This window comes from Zalophus californianus, chromosome 1, assembly GCF_009762305.2.
Source record: "Zalophus californianus isolate mZalCal1 chromosome 1, mZalCal1.pri.v2, whole genome shotgun sequence".
Taxonomy (NCBI): domain Eukaryota; kingdom Metazoa; phylum Chordata; class Mammalia; order Carnivora; family Otariidae; genus Zalophus; species Zalophus californianus.
In genome coordinates this window covers 88964294-88987917 of record NC_045595.1, presented here as the reverse complement: position 1 = coordinate 88987917, position 23624 = coordinate 88964294, and the positions used below count along the sequence as shown (strand labels likewise).

The following is a 23624-nucleotide window of genomic DNA, read 5'->3' as shown; positions in this document are numbered from 1 at the left end:
ATGCTTTAGCCACTTGGAAAAGCTTGGCTATTCCTCAAAATGTTAAATGTAGAGTTACCATGTAACTCTATATAAGTCCATACAACATCAATTCCACTCCTAGGTATGTACCCAAGAGAACTGGAAATACACATTCACCCATAAGGTTACACATAGACATTTACAGCAGCATTATCCATAATAGTAAAAAAGTAGAAACAATACCAATGGTCCATCAGCTGATGAGTGGATAAACAAAATGTGGTAAATTCATATAATAGAATATTACTTGGCAATAAAAAGAAATGAAATGCACAAGCTACAATAGGATGAACCTTGAAAACGTTATGCTAAGTGAAAGAAGACAATCATGCATCTGACTCTTTGTTTTGGCTCAGGTCATGATCTCAGGTTCATTGGGATGGAGCCCCATGTTGGACTCTGCACTCAGCAGAGTTTGCTTAAGATTCTCTTTGCTTAAGATTGCCCCTCCCTCTTTGTTCGTGTGCGTGCACGCTAGCTCTCTCAAAATAAACAAATCTTAAAAAAAAAAAAGCTAATCTTGTGACAGAAAGTAGATTAGTGGCTGCCAGATGCTGAGAAGATAGGAAAAAAGGGAATTGCTAATATTAGAGAAAACTTTGAGGAAGGTGATGAAAGGGCTCCAAAAATGGTTAGTGTCCACTACTCTATTGAATATATTAAAAACCACTAATGGTACACTTTAAAAAGGTGAATTTTATGTTATGAAAATTTTATCTTAATAAAGATGTTATAAAAACAAAAAAGTTTCAAGGTGTCAATAATGGAGGCAAGGAATTGCGCTGAGAGCACATAAACAGTTCTGCTCCAAATTACTACAGAAGGTAAAGAAAGAGGATTGTCTTAAGTCTTGGTCACAACTTTCCTAGAACGTCAAAAAAAAACTTTTCCAGATATCACAATTACTGACAAGCTCACAAAACAAAAAGTGTTCAGTAAGCTTATTCTTTAGAATTATTGTTTCAGTATGCTAGACTTGTATTAAAAATAGAAGTTAGAGTATGATGATCAGAGCAACCTACCACTTAAGGAAAAAATAAAAATAATTTCAATATACAATTTTTTTTAAGGCTGATTCAAAGAACTAAAGAGACTCACACCACCCTGGGTATGTCAATTTTCTAACTTTGCTCAATGAAATTAAATGAAGAAAAAATTTCAAGACAAATATTCTACAAGTATAACAGTTATGCTCCCTAATTTAGGAGCTCGTACACTCTTTCAAAATTATAGTCAGTTTGCTAATGCAAACCAGAAACACTACAGAATTCAGATGTTGCACCATTCTAAGAAGTTACTACCCTATTACCTAAAAGATGAAAAGTTCAGAAAAAGATCCAAAGTTACTGGCTTCGTGTACGTGGCATGGTTTATCTGAGGCCTGATTTGGAATAACGTGGTCACCTATTTGTCAAAGTGTGGGACGCTCATTTTACTTATTACACAAGAAACTTTTTTTTGGTAATGATCAAAGGTACCATCCACTGAATACTCAATGTATTTAAGGCATGATTTTAAAACCTTCACATGCTCCATGTCACTTCATTTAGTCCTCACAGCAATCTGAGGGGTAGGAATTATCACCGGTTTTACAAAAAGGAAACAGAAGCATCAACATCTTGGTCTGACCAGGCAGCCTACTAAAAAATGTCACTTCCTCTCCCAAGGAAAAAATAAGATCAAACCCAATTTTTTAAAATTCATTATAGGACTAAAGAAAGATTATAAAAACACTATTAGCATATTTCTCTGATAGGCAAATCGACACAAAAATGCAGCCATCACACACAGGTTAGTCTCCGGGCAATAAAGCTATGAAATTAATACTCTGCCACTACTATATAATCCAATCACTAACTGACAACATCCAAGAAGGTAGACAGATGGTCTGTTTTCCTTTTGTTACTTTTAATTATTACCAACTCTTACCTAACACAGACAGAAAACTGGAAATGTCAAAAGAAAAAAGAACAATAATTTATTCTGAGTGTAGGATTTGCATTTAAAATATGCACATATGCTTTTCAGAAGAGAAGGGCTAAATGGCAAAAGTGAGCTGTGTGGTACTACTCAAGATATTGAAAATTATGTTTAAAATGATACTTCACAGAAGCACAGAAAAATAAAACCAACAGAAATACTTACTTTCCCCTCCATGAATGTTTTGTTGTGTAGAAACATGCCAAATCCTTGTTTTCCCTAATTATGTTCATTTTGTGCTGAAACCTAAAAGATAAAAATATGGCTGAATTTAGTACAGTTATCCTTCAAGTTTTTCCTGAATCTCCCATACCATACTTTCAGAGCTTGCCATATAGTACTGATTTTAAGGCACAGATTCTTCTACAAGACCATAGGTTTTAAGGAACAGGCACTAGTCGGTTCACGTCTCTCTCACATACTTTAGCACACCGTATTGTGATTGTCTGCTCCCCTCCACTACACTGGGTTTCTTGAGGACAAGAATTGCCCTCAACATCCCAAGAGTAAAGAATCTAAGAAAAAATGTTCATGTAAATGAATCTTTAAATCTCACATTACCAAACAATGCCCTTGCACAATATGGGCACCTAAAAATGTCTGCGAAGTATCAAATCAATTCCAAAAGGTTTTTGTTGAGTTACTAAGAGCCAGCTGTTCTGTTGTCACTGTCACTTTAAGGAGACCCACTGTAAATACAATTTAACTTAAAAATAACAATATTTTCATTACAAAAGTAATGCATGTCCACAGTAAAAAAAAATCTAAAATGCTCATAATGCAAATCCTAGCATCTAAAGATAATCATTCTAGCCTCCCTTCTTCTATTTAGAATAGGCTTTTTTTTTGTTTTATTTTACTTTATTTATTTATTTGAGAGAGAACACAAGCAGGGGGAGACGCAGAGGGAGAAGCAGACTCCCCGCTGAGCAGGGAGCCCAACATGGGGCTCGATCCCAGGACTCTGGGATCATGACCTGAGCTGAAGGCAGATGCTTAACCAACTCAGCCACCCAGGTGCCCCTAGAACAGGCTTTTTTAAAACAAAAGTGAGAGGGGCGCCTGGGTGGCTCAGTCATTAGGCATCTGCCTTCGGCTCAGATCATGATCCCAGGGTCCTGGGATCGAGCCCCGCATCAGACTCCCTGTTCAGCAGGAAGCCTGCCTCTCCCTCTCCTGCTCCCCCTGCTTGTGTTCCCTCTCTCGCTGTGTCTCTCTCTGTCAAATAAATAAATAATTTCTTTCAGGGCTGGTTAAAAAATAAATAAATAAATAAAATAAAAATAAAATTGAGATTGTCAATTGTACTGCTTAAGCCCGTTTTCACACAATTTTAACCTTCTTCTACAGAACCTTCTATGGAATTAAATTTTAAAAAGTGATTTTTTTAAGGCTATATGGTATTCCATTGTATGAATATACTAGAACAATGCTACTTATAGTGTAATCGCAAGCATCAAGCTAAGTACAGAAATTGACAGTGTTTAGAAACCTGAAATTTTGGTGAGTGAACGCCTCTGGCTGAAGAGTACATAGACCAAACAGTTCAGGACTCTAAACTTGTGTGATGGATCACATGGTAATAGCCTCCTACCAGCTTCATGCAGAGGGACCATGTTGTCATATTTTAAAATTAGTCTACTGACTGTAACACAGAAGTGTATGAAATCCAGAACCCACTTAACTTCATGAAAAAAAATTTAAATTTTGCTAACTGTACAGGATAAATTATTGGAACTATTTACTAAGGAAAAGACTGATAAATTTTGAAAATACTACATAATTTGCTTCATACTGCATAAAAGTTAAAATGAATATGGTCATTTATTTCTTCTTTTGTGACTTGACCATCTCTCCCTGCCCTTAGTAAGAAATGTACTTTTAAAAATACTGGATACATACCAAGTGTTAATGCACACTAAATAGCTAAAATTATGGTTCCAAACATATTATGGTTCACACTGGTTTAATTTTTTTTTATTCAGCAAGTATTCTTTTAATAACTTGAATAAAACTAATTTCATTCAAAAAAACACTTTTGTAACAGCTTTTTAAGATACAATTCACATGCCAAAGAATTCACCCTTTCTAAGTGTACAATCCAGGGGTTTTTAGTATATTCAGAGTTCTACAACCAATGTTGTTTTTAGAACATTTTTATCCCCCCAAAAAGAAATCCTGTTAGCAGACACTCCTCATTCCCACTCACTCCCAGCACCTGGCAACCACTTATCTATGGATTTTCTGTCACTATGGATTTGCCTATTTTAGACATCTCATATAAATGAGTCATACAAAACGTGGTCTCCGTGACTGCCTTCTGTCATGTCTTTTAGCATGACATTATCAAAGTTCGTCCACACTCTGGCATGAATTAGTTTCCTTCTATTGTATAGATATACTACATTCTGTTTATTTATCAGTTAATGGACATTTGTGTTGTTCCTACTTTCTTGCTATTATGAATCATGCTGCTATATACATTTGTATGAACATGTTTTTATTTCTCTTGAGTATATATACCTGCACAGCAAAAACATTTTAAAAGACACTGCTATTTTGAAATTGCTTTCTTCATTCTTACTACTTGTTTTTGTATTAGCAAAGTGGTAAAGGCCTCTATACTCTATGTAGAACACTCTTCCCCTAGATACCTACATGGCTCACATGTCCTTCAAATCTGTATTCAAATGTCACTTTTATAATGAGGCCTACCCTAACTATCCTGTTATAAATTGTAATCACTCTCCTCATTCTACACCTTCAATTCCCTCTGACTCCTGCTCATTTTTCCTCTATGGCACCTTTCACTGTCTAGTGTGCAATTTATTATCCATCTAATCCTGCTACCATATCCAGAGAGAAGCATTTTTGCCGATTAAGCTCATTAACATGTGTGTGTGTGTGTGTGTGTGCGCGCGTGTGTGCGTGTGTATCCCCAAAGCCTACAAGCGTTCCTGACACAAAACAGGTGCTCAGTATTTGAGTGAATGAATGAAATGCAGCAACCCCATGGGAAATTCTGATGTCCACTTTAAACTTCATGTTCTAACAAGTACTCATAAATAAGGTTTTGTCAAATCATCTGGAAAAGCATCAACTCATGCTCTGAGGAATAAGAGAACCACAAGTAACTGCAAGGTTAGGGAAATTTTAAGAGAGGAAATTACAGTCAACTGACATCTTCCTACTAGTATGTATGGAGACAGCTAAATATAGTCCTGACAGTTGGTGCGTTTTGTTTTTTTCCTGGATTGTGTATCTGAGATGAAACAGGCAGCCAACTAAGACTTATTAAAACCAGCAAACATTTTTCCTACCTTCTAAATCATTTGCAGTAAATGACGTCGCTGAAAAGAAACTTAGGTAGGATCTCTGAAAATATGCCAAAATAGTGAAAAATACAGGCCTACAGATGTTATCTTTCCCTTATATACTACGACTGAAGATTGGAATAAGGGAATGAGAAAGGAGGACTGAAAAGGTGATGGCCGATACCAAAGAGTGGAGTTTGGATTGCTAGTCCGTAACTTAAGATATCTGAATGACAGACTCTGTACCAAGGCCTATCTTAGAAAACTGACAAAAAATGTACTTGAGAGAAGAGTGACTGGTATCATAAGGGGCTTTAAATTTAAAATGGAAGTGAGGGAAAAATAATAAAGACTTTAAAATGACAGCCCCAAAGAACTTAGAGCATGACCTGGGGGGGATCCTAAAGATGACTTCATAGGTATCGCTGATTTAGGGGAATACGTAACCCAAACAGATCTTTTAGGAGGGGAATTTAAAAAAGTTTACATCAAGAAGGCTTTTCTACAACTTTCCGAAGACCTAGGCACTTGGTGGTGATGAAAGCACCAGACTCCAGAGAGTTCTTAGGTTAGAACAGATAAAAGGAGAAAGGGAGAGAAGATCTAACACACACATTAATATAAAATTAAACTACTAGAAGATATATAAATGGCCAACAGGTATAAGAAAAGATGTTCAATGTCACTATCAGAGAAATGCAACTCAAAAGAACAAGAGGGGGTGCCTGGCTGGCTCAGTCGATGGAGCATGCAAATCTTGATCTCGAGATTGTGAGTTTAAGCCCCGAGTTGAGGAGATTGCCTAAAAATAAATAAATAAGTAAAATCTTAAAAAAAAAGGGCATGAGATAGTACCTCACACCTGTTACAATGGTTATTATCAAAACAAACAAGCGAAAACCCCAAAAGACAACATGTTTTGGCAAGGATGTAGAGAAACTGAATATTGTTAGTGGGAATGTAAAATGGTATAAGCAGTATGGAAAACAGTATGGAAGTTCCTAAAAATTAAAAATAGAACTACCATATGATCCAGCAATCAAACTTCCAGGTATTTATCCAAAAGAACTGAAATTAGGATCTTGAAGAGCCAACACTCCCATGTTGATTGCAGCATTTTCTATAAAAGCCAAGATGTGGAAACAACTTCAAGTCCATCAACGGATGAATGAATAAAAAAAAATGTGGCATACACATACAATGGAGTATTATTCAGCCTTGAAAAAGGAAATCTTGCAATATGCAACGTGGGTGAACTTTGGGAGACATGATGCTAAGTTAAATAAGTCAGTCACAGAAGGACAAATACTGCATGACTCCATGCAGTATTATATGAGTTATCTAAAATAGTCAAACTCATAGAAACAGAGAGAAGAATGGTGGTTGCCAGGAACTGGGGTGCAGTGGAAAGGGGGAGGTGCTAATCAATGGGTGTAAAGTTTCGGCTGTGCAAGATAATTAAGTTCCAGAGATGTGCCATACAGCATGGTGCCTATAGTTAACAATACTGTACTGCACACTTAAAAATCTGTTAAGAGGACAGATCTCATGTTGTGTTCTTACCACAATAAAATAAAATTTAAGAAAATTTTAAAGGAAACTACTGATTACCTGGCCTGAGAGAAGAAATACTGATGCAGATAACCATGTTGACAGAAAAATACAAGATTAAAGCAGTACTTCAACTCTTTAGACATCAGTAGAAGTTCTCGTGGCCAAAATCAGGACACCTGACAATTATCTCTAATATTTTAGGAAGCAACAAGTGATACTGCTATTGTGCATCCAATCCTGAATAACCACCACCAAAAAAGGCTAGTAAAATGGAAGTGCTTTTTTTGGAAGAAAAGTACTCCTTTATCTCAAAAGCTTGCTTTCAGCCATGTTATATGGCTGAGGTATATTTGAGAGGTAAGAGAGGGAGGAGATACTCACCTACATAGCCAAATACAGGGCTAATTCAGTGCTATGGATTACTAGTGTCCGCATAGCCTCCTAATGTAAATCAGGATAACCCTTTTTTATTTAGAGCCCTCAGTAAAGATTACCCTGAAATTGGGGAGGCATGATGACTCTAACAAAAAGATTTAAGACATGTCCTGAAAACAAGGTCCATTGAGTATTCATCACGTGTTAATGATTAGATCAGGCCTTGACCATGCATTTATCTATCTACCTCATTTTGTCTCCATAACACCACCATGGTACAGATATGATGATTCCCATTTTATTGACAAGAAAACTTAGAGAATTTATATCACTTCTCCCTGGTCACACAGCTGATAAGTAGTTGGGCCAGACTGTGGACTCAATCTATTTAACTCCACACTCCACTTAACCTAAGCAGTAAAACCTTCCCTCGAATTCAGGAACTCAAAATAAATTCATTTTGACCATGTAACTACAGATGTATCATTTGACAGCACATTCCTGGATCAATTTAGAACTATTCTAATTATTAACCTTCACACAATTTCAAACAATGAAACAAACTGCCATACTCAACACAAGGCAAAAGAAATAAAAGGCTCCAACGCTGAATATTTCTGTCTATAGATAAGCTTTAAAAATTTTTTAAACGGGGTGCCTGGGTGGCTCAGTGGGTTGAATGTCTGCATTCAGCTCAGGTCATGATCCCAGCGTTCTGTGATCGAGCCCCGAAACCACGCTCCTTGCTCAGCAGAGAGCCTGCTTCTCCCTCTCCTTCTCTCTATCAATCATCTTTTTAAAAAAAAGGCTAAAAAAATTTTTTAAATGAAGTGTTCAAAACAAACATGACAGAAATGTGCTACGAATATAGGATTCCAGGATAGTCTTTAAGGAGCTCGATAACAGAAAAATACTATTTTAACGAACACCTGAACTTACAAAATAACCAGATTAATGAGATCTGAGGCTGGGACCTACTTCTCAACAGTGTAATATTAACCTCTCCAAATTTTCAGGTAAATCTATTTTATATTATCAATAAAACCTCAACCACTTTGTGATGCATTCATTTAATCTAATAAAAAAGCAACTGGTCTGGAAACTGCAGTAACTCTTTCAGACCATGAGGATACTCCTGGACACACAAATAACTCACTAGTGGATAATGGCAATACACAAATATCAGAAAAATGCAGAAGAAATAGGATAAGAATATTCTGTACGGACTACGTATCATTCAAAGTGAGACTTGGAATAACTTCAAGAGAACCACTGGAAAATGAGTGAAGGCAAGTCTGGGGGTCCTCCAAGCACAGCGTTCAAGTGATGATTTAATCTTGTAACACAACCTTGAAACAGCTCCCTGTAGCACAGATACCAGACCACACTAAATGTAACTAACGACTACCACAAAAAGCTACACTAAACTAGTTTTAATTTCAATCTATCATCAAGGTAAGTAAGGGTGGCAAATTTTTAAAATGTTACGTATGGTTGAAGGCAGATTAGTAATAACTGCCATTTACTGACTGCATGACCTTGAAGAAAAGCTTCCTAAACTTAGAATCACGGTTCATCTATGAAAGAGAACAGTATTTGTAGCAAAAGGCTTTGGTGAGGACTAAATGAGATAAATAAAGGGTGGAATGTGATGCCTGGCTCAGGATAAGCACTCAAAAATATTAACTGCAATCATAATAGTTATTATTGTACTTTAAACATACTACCCTAGATATGAAATAGTTGTTTCATATCTCTCTATGATTGATTACCTCTCTTTCAGGCTTACAAGGCCCTGTATCTCTCTTAAGGTGTCTCAGGTGGGAAAGTTAAAATTTTTAAATTACTTGGGGCGCCTGGGTGGCTCAGTCGGTTAAGCGACTGCTTTCGGCTCAGGTCATGATCCCGGGGTCCTGGGATCGAGCCCCGCATCGGGCTCCTTGCTCTGCAGGGAGCCTGCTTCTCTCTCTCCTCCCCACTTGTGCTGTCTCTCACTATCTCTGTCTCTCTTTCTCTCTCAAATAAATAAAATCTAAAAAAAAAATTTTTTTAATTACTAAATCCTAAATCTTTTATCTTTTAATTTCAATCCTTGTACTATTTATTCAATGTATATCACCAAAGAATATCGCTAGGATTTCTACCTTCAAAAGTATAGTGTTTTATTGCTTTAATTGGTATTCGCAGTTTTCACCTGCTCATTCAAAAATAACTATAGCAATATATATTTCTTAAGCTGGGTTGACTATATGAGGGTGTCATTATTTTATTATCCATTGTTATCTTAGTCCTTACAATTTATTTTACCTAAAAAGGTTATTTTTTTTAACATTTTATTTATTCATTTGTCACAGCAAGAACAGGAACACAAACAGGGCAAGTGGGAGAGGGAGAAGCAGGCTTCCGGCCGAGCAGAGAACCCCATGCAGGGCTCGATCCCAGGACCCTGGGATCATGACCTGAGCAGAAGGCAGATGCTTAATGACTGAGCCACCCAGGCACCCCACCTAAAAAGGTTTTTAAAAAGATATAAATAAGGGCACCTGGGTGGCTCAGTCAAGTCTGACTCTTCATTTCTTCACTCCCTAAAAATAATCTATGGTCCATTTAATATTTATGTATTTCTCCATTAATATTTACATATTTCTTTAATAAGCTCCAAAAGTGTTTCTAAAATTGTTGCTCATAGGGGCACCTGAGTGGCTCAGATGGTTAAGCGTCTGCCTTCGGTTCAGGTCATGATCCCAGGGTCCTGGGATCGAGCCCCACATCCGGCTCCTCGCTCTGCGGGGAGCCTGCTTCTCCCTCTCCCTCTGCCTCTCTCCCTGCTCATGCTCTCTCTCTCTGTATCTCTGTGTCTCAAATGAATAAATAAAATCTTAAAAAAAAAATAAAATTGTTGCTCATAGACAAAAACTCTTAGGCAACCATAATTCCCATTAATAGTGATAAAAATCATGCAAAACGTCTAGTATCAAGCAGCTCAAGCATCAAGCAGGTAACAGCAATAACAGTCATTTATAGGCACATTTCTCTAAATAGCAATGAACTGTCCAACTAAAAAAATGTAAAACTTGTTGGATGAGATCTTGGTAGCAGCTGCATCATCAGCACTTGCCACCCTGCCAGTTGTTGAGACGTACTCAAGTTAGCAAGAATTTATCTGTTCAAACCAATTATTGCTTAAATTTCATCTCCTTCGGGGCACCTGGGTGGCTCAGTCGGTTAAGTGTCTGCCTTTGGCTCAGGTCATGATCCCAGGGTCCTGGGATGGAGCACTGTGTCGGTCTCCCTGCTCAGCTGGGAATCTGCTTCTCATCACTCACCTCCCCCCCACCCCTGTGCATGTGCCCTCTCATGAGCACTCCGCTTGCTCTCTCTCTCAAGTAAATAAATAAAATCTAAAGAAAAAAAATTCATCTCCTTCATTCCTACAATAGTGTCCCACTTCAAATTCTCAAAGACCTACCCTTTTTTTGATGAGCAAAACACAAATTTACATAGTCTTTGTAACTAAATCACACAGAAAGCATCTCCAATTTTTTAAGTTGACTTCACCTGTTTTCGTTCCATACCTTATTATACCACCAACAGAGATTTTTTGCAACTTCAGTTTGTTCTTTGAGAGAATTGTTCTAGGGGTTAAAAAGTCAAATTCAGGGCAACACAGGCGTTTTGGCTAAATTCACCCTATTCAATGAATTCCCTTGCTTCATGCTTTTGAACATTTAATGTTCTCACATTCTCTAATTTATTACTGGCAGTAAAACTGGCAATCCATTTAAGACCACTTATGAATAAAATGAGACCGATTTTTCAAAAGATACAATTTTGACACAAAACCACAGGATTTGAGAGTCCACTAAGCAGAAGCCTACACCAAATCGACACTAAGAACAAAAAACAGGTTGAATGGCCTCAACACCACAGACACCCAGACAGATTACAGCCAAGCTGTAAGCAAAAGTATCTGCACACAGAGCAAAACTAGGTGTATGTGCAAGTCTTGTGTTTAAGTAAAAACAGAGCCCTCGTTTAGCCAGAGATGAATGTGTATATTCAGAAAAATACAGATCTTCCTTGACTGACCATGGCATTACCTCCTGATAAGCCCACTGTAAGCTGAAAATGCATTTAATACGCTTAACTTACCAGTCTTCATAGCTTAGCCTAGCCTACCTTAAATGTGCTCAGAACACATTAGCCTATAGTTGGGCAAAATCATCTAATACAATGCCTATTTTATAACAAAATATTGAGTAGCACATGTGATTTACTGAATACTGTACTGAAAGTGAAAAACAGAATGGTTCTAAGTCTATCAGTTGTTCCCCCTTGTGACTGCACGGCTGACTGGGAGCTGTGGCTCGCTGCCACTGCCCGTGGTCACAAGAGGAGGATGCCGCATAGCGCTAGCCTGGGAAGGTATCAAAACTCAACAAAGTATGGTTTCTACTGAATGCATACCACTTTCACACCATCATACAGTTGAAAGATTTTAAGTCAAGGTATCATTAAGTTAGGGACCATATGTGATACACTAGTGAATAAAGGAAGGAAATGGCTTTAATAAACACTATTTGCCTTTAAAGCACATTTTGCATGACCCACTGAGACTAATTTTTACACAACTTGGAGAGAGCAGATGAGATACTAATTTTTACACTTTGAGTCTGTAACATAAAGAATTCTGCTCTCAAATAATGAATTAAAAACATGAGTTTGTCCTGAAATGCATTAAAAAATAAGATGGATAGGGGCGCCTGGGTGGCTCAGATGGTTAGGCATCTGCGTTGGGCTCAGGTCATGATCTCAGGGTCCTGGGATCGAGCCCCATGTCGGGCTCCCTGCTCAGCGGGAAGCCTGCTTCTCCCTCTCCCTCTACTGCTCCCCCTGCTTGTGTTCTATCAAATATATAAATAAAATATTTTAAAAAAATAAGATAGATAGAAAGATGGATATATGATAAAGCAAGTAGTAAATGTTAATGTGAAAATCTTGGAGATGAGTATATGAGTATGTATGTAATGTAAAGTTCTCTCAACTTGACTGTAGATGAAAAATTTGGGGAGAAAATTGCATTTACCTTTATTTTCTGACCAAGCTCACCTATAGAAATGCTGTTTTTCTGCTACACTGTGACACTACACCTGAAAATACGATATACAGTCACAGGATAGGAACTAATTTATTAACTTAATATTTCCTCATACAGCTATATCCTATTAAAAATGCAGGGGGAAGGAGACCACTTCTAAGGCAAAGGCTAACCTTGAGTAATAACCAAAGAGAGAATCCCTTAATACTAGCTTTTTAAAGGCCTACATTTGGGGCATCTGGGTGGCTCAGTCCTTAAGCGTCTGCCTTCAGCTCAGGTCGTGATCCCAGGGTCCTGGGATCGAGCCTCGCATCGGGCTCCCTGCTCAGCGGGTAACCTGCTTCTCCCTCTCCCACTCCCCTTGCTTGTGTTCCCATGTCAGGCTCCCAGCTCAGCGGGGAGTCTGCTTCTCCCTCTGCCTCTCCCCCTGCTTATGCTCTGTTTCTCTCTTAAATGAATAAATAAAATCTTAAAAAAAAAGACCCCTGTACAGTAGGTATTATACACATTACACATACTGATTTGTTCCTTATTTAGAAGGAAATGCTTTTGCCTCTACTTGTGTTATATATTAAAACATGAAGCTGAAAATTAAAAATTAGAAAAGAAGGGGCGCCTGGGTGGCTCAGTCGTTAGGCGTCTGCTTTCGGTGCATGTCATGGTCCCAGGGTCCTGGGATCGAGCCCCACGTCGGGCTCCCTGCTCCATGGGAGGCCTGCTTCTCCCTCTCCAGCTCCCCCTGCTTGTGTTTCCTCTCTCGCTGTCTCTCTCTGTCAAATAAAGAAATAAAATCTTTAAAAAAAATAAAGGCCTACATTTATTTGTAACTGGATTCAAAATCTGAGTGAATTACATCACTTGGCTACTTGTTTCAAATAAAAGGTAAAAATATAAATAGTTAATGTTCCAATTTTAGATATGCTGCTGAAGCCAGCACAAAATATAAAGTTAACGGAACATTAATTTTTATCCAGATTAAAAAGTTACAACTAGACTGTCTTAGATAGAATGTGCTGTGTATGGAGGAAACTGATAGGAACTTTAGCCTCTTTTAATTTTTTTTTTTTAAGATTTTTTTTATTTGGGTGCCTGGGTGGCTCAGATGGTTAAGCGTCTGCCTTGGGCTCAGGTCATGATCTCAGGGTCTTGGGATCGAGTCCCGCATCGGGCTCCCTGCTCCTTGGGAGCCTGCTTCTCCCTCTCTCTCTCTCTCTCATGAATAAATAAATAAAATCTTCAAAAAAAAAGATTTTATTTATTTGACAGAGAGAGAGAGACAGTGAGAGAGGGAACACAAGCGGGGGAGTGGGAGAGGGAGAAGCAGGCCTCCCGCCGAGCAGGGAGCCCGACATAGGGCTCAATCCCAGGACCCTGGCACCATGACCTGTGCCGAAGGCAGACGCCTAACGACTGAGCCACCCAGGCACCCCTTCTTTTTTAATTTTTAATTTTCAGCTTCATGTTTTAATATATAATACAAGTAGAGGCAAAAGCATTTCCTTCTAAATAAGTAACAAATCAGTATGTGTAATGTGTATAATACCTACTGTACAGGGGTCTTTTTTAAGATTTTATTTATTCATTTAAGAGAGAGAGAAACAGAGAGAGCACAAGCAGGGGGAGAGGCAGAGGGAGAAGCAGACTCCCCGCTGAGCTGGGAGCCTGACATGGGGCTCTATCCCAGGACCTAGAGATCATGACCCGAGCCAAAGGCAGATGCCCAACCATCTGAGCCACCCAGGTGCCCGTGTACAGTGGTCTTCAAACAGCTTATAAAGGGGCACCTGGGTGGCTCAGTCATTAGGGGTCTGCCTTCAGCTTAGTGGGGAGTCTGCTTCTCCCTCTACCCCTCCCCTTGCTCATGCTCCCACTCGCTCAAATAAAATCTTTAAAAAAAAAAAAATATACAGTGGGTGCCTGGGTGGCTCAGTTGGTTAAGCGACTGCCTTCGGCTCAGGTCATGATCCTGGAGTCCCAGGATCGAGTCCAGCATCGGGCTCCCTGATCAGCAGGGAGTCTGCTTCTCCCTCTGTGACCCTCTTCCCTCTCGTGCTCTCTCTCTCTCTCAAATAAATAAAATCTTTAAAAAAAAAAAACTTCAAAATAAATAAATAAATATACAGCTTATAAAATAGATCACAAAGTAAGGTTTTAATACATCCTACCTTAGCTTTCTAAAAGCGCTGAAGAACCCACTAACTCCAGAGATAAATGTGGTTGGAGAAGAAAGACAGTGGTACTGTCAAATTTCAGTTTACAATCATATCTCCAAATAACTGCCCAGAAGTTATAATATTGAAACCTTTGCCTTGTCTGCCACATCAAAATGAACTTTTAAATACTTCCATCACCACAGGGTAAGGCAAAATAATCTAAGATCCATCTCCCCATTCTTTAAAAATCCATTCCTTTCCAATTAGAAATCAGATAAATATTCATGAAATAAAAGGGCAAGGGAAACTCAAAAGCAACCCCTAAATCTGAAGAAACACTTTTAATAGTATCTTAATTGGGGGAGGGGCAAGCATAAATACCACAGTAGTTAATTTTGTTGGCCATTCCTATGCAATATAAATATTGAAAAAAATACATCTTTACATTTTAATCACATGTATGCTGATGTCATCCAAGGGAATAATTCTTACTTCTCACAAAATGGACCTCTAGCTGTTGTAACAAAAAGTTTTTTTCTAAGATGCATGATTATGATTTTCCTTTCCAAAACTTAAAAACAGCCCTGAATATTCACCTAAAAAACCCAAACAAATGTGTTCATTTAAGCAATCCTGTGAAATCGATGCTAATGATCATTTACAGTTTGTACACATTCCTGAAAATTTTTAGACCTAATTTCTATTTTATCTTTGAAGCTAACTTAGCTCTGCAAGAAAACGTACTAGTCCAATAAGCTCTTCTTTAGCTCACAAACAGGTACTTAATAATCTTCCTCTATTATACTAAATAGACCCTAATGTGTAAGAGACTGTCAATTGCCATGTTTTAACTTGTTGCTGCTTTTTCTATCACTGTAGTGAATGCAAAATGGAGGACTAAATTTCCTAAGCATATTACAAATTCTTCTTAGAGGAAGTTTTATAGTAAGCATCCTAATAGGCAAACACACTATTAAAAGACAAGGAGCTTAGGCTACTACAATTTCCCTTTCACCCAACACAAAATAGCAACATGTAGGTTCCTCCTTGGGCTCTTTCTGAAATATCCCTGTTATTCCTAACTCTGCCATAGTTCTTCAGATTTTACAGAACACCTCAAATCTACCAGTTAACTAAAAAAAAGGGAAAACTCCACTTTTAAAATTAAACCCAGCACATCTACGGTTGGGGGGAGGGAATGGCTTTATCTACTCTTAAGATTTGGCAAACATCCAAAATACATTCTGTATCTTAACTAGAAGTTTGAGGGGGAGAGAAACCTCATAGCACTAGATGACTAAGGAATACATGTCTGAAATCCATGTATAAGAATTTAAATTTTACTATAATTAGCACAGGATTTATGAAATATTAAGGGAAATCTATATTCATAACCTTATCAATCCTTCATGTTCTGGCAACTATACTTGACAAAATTAAAACATTTAAGTAATTATTTTAGATTGCTTTGGGGTTTTGTTTTTGATCTGTTCATCACAGATCAAATTTTTACTCATCAACTTCACAGAGGTATCACCAATGGTCATGCACTAAAAATGTGACCACCACTTAGGCAGTCTGGTCTACTTCTAAGGGCAACTTAGAACGCTGCAACAATAAAATCCCATTGAATGTAGACTTCGTTGTTTTTTTAAGATTTGAGAGAGAGTGCACGCGCACATGCACGCACACATGAGCGGGGGGAGGGAGAGGCAGAGGGAGAAGCAACACTCCCTGCTAAGCAAGGAGCCTGATGCAGGACTCAATCCCAGGACCCTGAGGCATGACCTGAGCCAAAGGCAGCCGCTTAACTGACTGAGCCACCCAGGCGCCCAACTTTGTTTTAGAGATCACTATTCTCCATAAGCAGTCCATAAAAGTGCAAGTAAAACTCAAATATGCAGGCTATTGAATAAAGAGCCTGTGAAAAGAACTACTAGCAAATTGTTTCTCTTTATTGATAAAATTAGTATTTTACTGAACAACACTTAAGTTTAAGTTAGTAAGATGATCACAACCGTGGGCGCCTGGGTGGCTCAGTCGTTAAGCATCTGCCTTCGGCTCAGGTCATGATCTCAGGGTCCTGGGATCGAGCCCCGCATCAGGCTCCCTGCTCAGCAGGAGGCCTGCCTCTCCCTCTCCCACTCCCCCTGCTTGTGTTCCCTCTCTCACTGCCTCTCTGTCAAATAAATAAAATCTTAAAAAAAAAAAAGATGATCACTACCATGTTGGTTTAAGTTACTACAAAAATATTCCCAAATCAGTGATTCTCAAAGGAGTTCCCACAATTAGAAATCACTCCATACTTCAAGAGATGTTACTGATTGGCATGTGCTGAGCATGTGAAAACTGCTGAAGCAGAAAAATGTGTTTGAAAACCACTGACTACAATTTTAAAGACACTATGATTAAAACACTGAAGTAGGGGCTCCCAGTGGCTCAGTCCGTTATGGGTCTGCCTTCAGCTCAGGTCCTGGACCCTGGGTCCTGGAATCGAGCCCCATATTAGGGTCACTGCTCAGTGAGGACTCTCCCTCTCTCTCTGCCTCTCCCCTCCACTCATGCTCTCTAATAAAGAAAATCTTAAGGCAATAAAAAAAGAGAAACACTAAAGTAGTCCCCTCTATCCACAGGAAATGTGTTCCAAGACCCCCAGTGGATGTCTAAAACCACATAGTACCAAATCCCATATAGATTCTTTCCCTGTATGTACATACCTATAATGTTTAATTTATAAATTAGGTACACTGACATATTAACAATAAGAACAATTATAAAAATATACTGCAATGTTATGTGAATGTGATCTCTCTCAAAATTTACTGCACTACACTCAGCCTTCTTTTGATTTGAGATAAAATGCCTATGTGATGAGATTATATGAGGTAAATAGCACAGGCACTGTGATACAGCATTAGGCGACTACTGAACTTTTTTTTTTTTTTTGAGGATCATCTGATTCTGGACTGCTACTGACCTCAAGTAAAAGAAACTATGAAAAGTGAATAAGGGGTGACTACTGTATTATGATTTAGTGGATGGGGCTAGATAACCCTCAATGTACAAGACAGTCCCACAGGTTGAGAACTACCCTCAACTGACTTTCAAATATCCAATTGGGCATTAAGATAGGTAAAAACCTATTTATAACTGATCCCAATTTTAATTCTGTATTAAATATAAATCACAAAGTACATTTTGCAGAGTTTAACACGCACATAATTTTCTAGGAATGTACCTATCATGTAAATGGAGAGATTATATTTTTGAGCCTCCCGGCTTTTAACAGTGTCTGTATTTTGTCTTCATTTCTGAAAAATATTTTTGCTGTTTTTTTCTTTTGGTACTTTAAAGCTGTCACTCGACTGTCTTGTTTGCATGGTTTCTCTGCTTTAACTCTTTTTCCTCTGTATAGGCTTCTCTTTTCTTTGGCTACCTTCAGGATTTTCTCTGTCCTTTGTTTACTTACCTCCTCAGTTTAAATATGATGTCAAGGTGTGTTTTGAGTTTGCGGGGGGGGGGGGCGGTATTTATCTTGCTTGGTGCTCTCTAAGCTTCTGGATCTGTGGTTTGATGTCTGACATTAATTTTGGAAATTTTTCTATTATTTCCTCAACATTTTAATATTTCTTCTACTCTGTTCGTCTGGGATTCTAATCATTTATATATTAAAATGTTTAGTACTATCCCCAAGCTCTAGGGTGTTTTAACTTTTTTGTGTCTCAGCTGGGTAAATTTCTTCTACCAATTATAATTTCACTGATTCTTTCCTTGGCTATGTCAATTCTGATAAGCCCAAAAGCATTCTTCATTTCTTTACTGTGTAATACCTCTAGCATTTTTGATTCTTTCTTATAGTTTCTATCAGCTAAAATTACCCATCTGATCTTGCATGTTATCCACTCTTCTCCTCAACCTTTAACATATTATAGTCATTTTAAATTCCCTAGCAGATAACAACATTTATGTTAATCTAAGTGTACTTCTGATTGCTTTCTCTACAGAATTTTCCTTTGGCCTTTTTGTATGCCTTATAAATTTTGTTTGAAAGCTGGACACATATAGAAGAGTAGAGATTGAGGTAAATAATTTTTGTGACTAGAAATGGACACATCTTTTCTTTGCTAGGTCTTTAGTGCAGGGTTTGTGTTAATCTGTTTAGGAGTTGGGCTGGATTTATAATTTGCCGTTGCTATGGTTATTCTCAGTGTATCACAGGCTTCAAAAATCTCCAGAATAGCTGGTGCCTATGGTGGGGGATGGTTTACTACAGCAATGTCTATCGGATTCTTTGTGCTGTGCCTCTTTGCATGATATTGTTCCTGGTAATATTCTGCATTCACTTGTTACTCAAAACTTCTTAGAGTGGCAGGGGGATCGAGATAGAATCTTTGTAGTTCTGATTAAGGTTCAGTCTTAGGCATACACTATACCCCTGGATCTCAGGGGTGTGATCTTCTTGCTCCTCCTGGCTGCAGTTTTAAGCTCAGTGCCCCTCCCAGAGGAGATTCGTTCCCCTTTTCTTGCATTGCCCCAGCTCAGTGAATGCTAACCAAGGGGCCAGCAGAGATGCCCTTCCCTTCACAGATTAAGGTTATTGTTCCATAAAAGAGACAGAGAAAGAATCAGTTTTGTGCCCCTCTTAAAAGCTCTGCTGCTTTTCCCCTCTTCTAGGTCAGCACCACAACAGACACTCCCCAGGGTTCTTTCCAATCTTTTCTAACAGTGCCTAGCGAGTTTGTAGAGAAAGAGCTTGGAAGAAGGTGCACTCAGCCTTCATCAACTTGTCAGCTATTCTAGCTGAACTCTTCTTACCAGTGTCCAGTTGTGTCCAATGAAGGTGACACTGAATTCATGTACCCTCTCACCTTAAAAGATTGGCCAATGGTTTGCTCGGTGACCTCAGTTCTTTAACAGTTCTCAAAAAAAAAAAAGTCAAGAATTTAAAGTGAGTCCCATTTTTTTTGGTGCAACAGTGAGAGCAAAGCTTCTTTTTGTCCCAGGACCAAAGCCAGAAGGTGATTATATTATTTAAAAACTATCTCCAGATAATCGAGCGGGTGTTACAAATTGTTAGGAATAAAAAGGGAGTCTTTCTTGGGTTTAATGAAGTTGAGAAACACTGACTTAAAGGATTTCTTTCAAAACAACTCCCCTTTAACCACTGCTAAATATTACAGTCAACATTTGGCCTGAAACTATTAGCAACCAAATCTTTGCTATAGTTTACCTGCACAGCCTTGCTTCTATTTTACTAGTTTTAAGTACCTCAGAGAAGCAGGGGAAAGGTAAGTGCAATGAAAATCAGCTGTGTAAACAGACCTAGTTAAGGAACAGAGCCAAATGAGTTAAAACAGATCTTTTTTATTTCAACTGTAATTTAGTATCTATTGAGAACCAGTTTCCACTATCAACCTTTTTTACAAATTTAATAAAGCCAGCATTGTTATAGTCCACCTCAGCAACTACCGTCTATTTATTTGTGGATAAAGCTAAATTCTTACAAATAACTCCTGTTTTCCATGGTTCCATAACTTTTGCACTGATAACGTTCATTTGGTTTAGCCTATTTACTACTGTCACTTTAGAAAAAGAGGAACATCCATTGCCTCCCAGTGGAATACAAATGGTGGTATTTTCCATGAACTGGACTATAGACTTAAGGTTCCTGACATTCCTCTCTTAATAACCCCCTGACTATTCTTTTCCTCCCTTAATATGTTCTACTTCCTGTTCTCAAACTGGGAATACAGTGTAACATTTTCTAAACAGGACTTATGCCCCATTGTGATATTAACAGCAAAAGCCAAGTTTGAGCTATAGGTGCTTAAACACTGTTTCATGTTACATTTAATATGTTAACAAAGTTTTAGGTTATATGCCAAATTCAGTCAAACAATATAGCACTTTCCAGAAACCAAAGAAATGTGAATCAAGTCTTTTTCGGACAGCGAGTTTCTGACGAGTTTTTGAAATTTCCCTTTTTTTTTTAACTTTTTAGGGCAAATCCTATTTCATATTTCCATAGACTCTCAGAATACTGGTAATATACTACAAAACCCGACCACTGTAATTTCCTCAAACTCAACAGACGGTACTTTCAAACCTAGAAATCTATCAGATCCATAAAGTAAAAAAGAGAATACAGCAAGAAAGACAGTCACTGGGGCAGAGCCTGAAGAAATATTCTGAAATTTTTTTCGCGAAGACATTACACTCCAAGAGGCTCAAAATAACCCAACAGGATAAAGTCCTTCACAGAGGAGGTAAAAGCATCAGGCCTAGGCCCTCCCGATTAGAAGAAATCACAGTAGGGTAAAAGGGAAAAGCAGAGAAGGGAAATCATTACTTTGGGAGACCATAGCCTCATTAGGGGGAGATTTTTTAACCCCCCCCTCAAAAAAAAACTGATAAACAATCTGAAAACATCAACTGACAAAACAATCTCAAGACAAGAGTAGGTAACTGAACACCCTACAATAAGAGAGTTTAACGGAAGGCACTCATTCTTAAGTCTAATAAGTCAAATCTGCGTTTAACCGCCACTTCACTGAGCGTCTGAGTCCTACTTCACCCATTCCAAAGGCCACATTCAGAGGCAAAATCACAGCAGTGAAGGAAAGGCCACTGAAAATAAGCTCCGCTGCAGGAAAGGAAAAACCTGGGGGTAAACCTGATTTTGGAAAAGGGAGAGCCTGGAGAAGAAACGACGCGGGTGCTCCCCACCTCCAAACGAAACGAAACAAAGCAAAGAAAGTCAAAGTCTAAACCGGACGTGGGGGGAAGGAAGGTCGCGGACCCCAGGAAACAGGAGTTGCCGGCAACCAACACAAACTGTGTTCAGAGTAGGAAGCTGGAAGGGAATCCTGAGGGCGGAGCCCAGAGGGGAGTAAGGGGTGTGTGGGGTAAAGATGTACAGACGGGATCTGGGGACCATGGTAGGTAGAAAACGGGAAAACGATCCAAAAAAGAGGGGTGGGGCTGAACAAGGCAGCGCCCAGGGATAATGTCACCTGGAGCCGTGGGGGATCCGACGGGAGAAACCAGACCAGCAGCCTTGGGGGAGGGTAATCTGCTTTCCCTTAGCAGCTGGAGGCTGCGACGGCCAAGACACCACCCCTTTTTTCTCCTGTCCTTGGCGCCCCAAGTCCCCGGGGCGTGGGGAGGGGATAAGGCAGAGCCCCAGAGGCCGGTGCCCGGAGTGGTTTACCTTCGCGGGAGGCTGGAGAGACTCCAGCCCGAGCTCCTCCCGCCGCCGGCTCTGCGTCCGGAGTGAGATGAGGCGCCCTCCGGCCTCCCCCCCAACCACTTCCCCTTTCCCCCTTCGGGGCCCTGTAGCTCCGCTGCCGCGGGTTCCTGGTGCCGCGGCGGCCCGGCTTCCCCGCCCCCTCCGCCTCCTCCCTCTGCCTCTCAGAGGCTCACTCTGGAGGCCGCCATCTTCGCTCAGGCTTTCAGCAACCGCGCTCCAATACGCCTGCGTCGCCACCGCCCAGGCTGTCACGAGACCCGGTCAGCTGATTTCAATTCTTCCGCTTTCTGTCCCGCCTCACCCCCGCATGCATTTCTCGGCTCTCTCCGTCCCATTCGCCCCCTTTCGCAGAAATTCCGCGTTCTACCGGCCCGCCCGGCCCGCAGAATTTACACATGCGCCGAGTGACGGGGCCAGCTGTAGGAGCCGGAGTCCACGCAGTGCCAAGGAGGACCCGCCCTGGAGCGCGCGCGCGCTCGCGGGTGGAGCCACGCCCTCCGGCTTGTTCTCTCCTAAGGTCACGCCCCTCGGCGTGTGGCCCTGAGTCCTGCGGGCGACTGTGGTGCGTCCCAGCTCTTTACACTATTAATCCCCTGAAGTCTTCTTTTAAAGCCTTTCCCCAGCTTCGCCCCAGACTTCAAATGCTGTGGAATATCCGCGAGGCAATCCGAAGGCTCAGCCTGCTACCCGGTTTGGCTGGATTGCGAGCCAGCAGGTTCACCGCTATTAAGACTTACAGAATGACAGTTGAGGGTTTAAATTTTAGTTGGTCTAAAAAAATTAAATAAATAAATACATAAATAAATTTTAGTTGGTCTGGGAGGTCGCCAAGATTAAAGCTTGGGAGGTGGCTACGGCTTGTCAGGAAGATAATACACCTCCATTTATTGTCTGCTGATCACGTGCCAAGTGTTTTATTTGCATTAGTTAAACCTCAACTCTGAAGTAGGAATTATCCTCGTTTTGCGGATAAATTAAGGCACTTCCCCACAGTAATGGACTTGGTGTTTGAACCCTAACAGTCTGACTCCATAGTCTGTACCCTCAGGACCATCTCCCGTGTTCAGTTGCTCTTAATTTGTATGTTCAACAAAGGAGCTGGAGGTGGGGCGTCAGGTTAGAGAAAAGAGGGGACATTGTGTATTACCTGTGAGCAAGTTTAGGAAGTTCTTACAGTCTCCTCTCCCAGACCTGAATTCTAAAGACCACAGTTCAAAAATGAATGATTCTGCTGCAAAGTTCAAAAAAACGGATGGGGGTGAATTGCATGGACACATTATTTTATGAGGGTTAAAGGTGTCTGATAAGGGGTTTAATATTCTGCAGAGCCATGCTGAAACTAATTTCTCAGAGTCCCTTTCATCGGTTGACTTGTTTTTAGAGATGGTAGTTGCAGGATGAAAAATGTAGACAGTGGTTTTTACAGACTTTGCTTCTTGACTCTATTGACCCTTTGCCCTACCTTGGGGCAGAAAAAGACTGCATTTAGCCTTAGAGTAGTAGTCTTTCCTGTACTGCAGCAGTAAGATAAGGCGAATCTTAGGGGTGGTGCCAGGAATTAGCTGGGTGTGGACAGAACCTTAAACAGAGTAGAAGGGGAGGAGAAGAAAAAAGAAACCGGAGGGCTGAGTTAAGGGGGCCTTCTTGCCTTATCCTATGGAAACAAAAACTTGTGTTTATGCGGGATTTTATAGGTTGCAAAGCCTTCCAATATTTCCAGAAGTCTGTATGGAGTGTATTATTTTTGAGGAAGCAAACCCAGAGAGTCCAAGACACTTGCCGGAGGTGACCTAACTCCTAAAGGTTAAGCAGAGATTTAGTCACAGGACTTGGAACACGGCGGCCAGTGAAGTAGTAAACCTCCACACTGCCTTTCTGTT

The 23624-nt window shown here is 39.8% G+C and overlaps 1 protein-coding gene across 5 annotated transcripts in view; it reads right to left on the bottom strand.

Annotated features, from left to right (window-relative positions):
* The window catches only part of DNAJC13 (DnaJ heat shock protein family (Hsp40) member C13), a 121383-nt gene extending 99261 nt beyond the window's left edge, over positions 1–22122 (bottom strand). For 2 of the 5 annotated variants that reach the window (XM_027583527.2, XM_027583524.2), the window contains exons 1-2: positions 21706–21891; positions 2167–2247 (exon numbers count right to left, since the gene is read on the bottom strand). In XM_027583527.2, the coding sequence (XP_027439328.1) occupies positions 2167–2234 (68 nt within the window). In that variant the 5' untranslated portion in view covers positions 2235–2247; positions 21706–21891. Of the gene's footprint in view, positions 1–2166; positions 2248–21705; positions 21892–21917 lie in introns of those variants that run through there. The other 3 variants (XM_027583525.1, XM_027583526.2, XM_027583523.1) reach the window with 3 other exon arrangements.
* Between the last annotated feature and the right edge of the window lie 1502 nt (positions 22123–23624).